This window comes from Buceros rhinoceros, unplaced genomic scaffold (assembly GCF_000710305.1).
Source record: "Buceros rhinoceros silvestris isolate BGI_N320 unplaced genomic scaffold, ASM71030v1 scaffold28426, whole genome shotgun sequence".
In the NCBI taxonomy this organism is placed as follows: Eukaryota; Metazoa; Chordata; class Aves; order Bucerotiformes; family Bucerotidae; genus Buceros; species Buceros rhinoceros.
Genome location: NW_010418514.1, coordinates 3,617 through 3,976, shown reverse-complemented (window position 1 = coordinate 3,976; position 360 = coordinate 3,617). Strand labels below are relative to the sequence as shown.

At 66.4% G+C, this 360-nt stretch overlaps 1 protein-coding gene across 1 annotated transcript in view; it reads right to left on the bottom strand.

Moving 5' to 3' along the window:
• Positions 1 to 9: 9 nt before the first annotated feature.
• LOC104495602 (chordin-like) overlaps positions 10 to 360 on the bottom strand; it is a gene marked incomplete at its 5' end in the record, with an annotated part of 3,899 nt that continues 3,548 nt past the window's right edge. Inside the window, 2 exons of the mRNA XM_010138587.1 lie at positions 10 to 77; positions 241 to 334. Of these exons, the coding sequence (XP_010136889.1) occupies positions 10 to 77; positions 241 to 334 (162 nt within the window). The remainder of the gene's footprint in view (positions 78 to 240; positions 335 to 360) is intronic.

Here is a 360-nt window from a genome sequence, read left to right as displayed (position 1 = left end):
GGTCACTGCTCAGCCGCTCCACGCCTCTGCGCTAGCATCGTGGACCTTCTCCCGCACATCCGAGGGGGCATCCGGGGCTGTGTCGGGGGAAAGTGGGGCTGAGTGATGGGCATGGTGGGTGCCAGAAGGGCACTCAGTTGGTCCCAGCCCTGGCTCAGCACCTAAGGGGGCTGGGGATGTGCAGGGCCCATGGCAGGGAGTTTGGGGGAGCAGTGCCCATGGGAAAGCACCAGTACTCACTGCGGCACTTGGTGCAACAGGGGTTGTCCCTCCTGGCGGGGCTGGCACAGGCATCTGGCGGGCACTCCTGGCGCTGGCAGTGCGTCTCCCCTGACTGTGGGGCAGAAAGAGGGGCTTGGG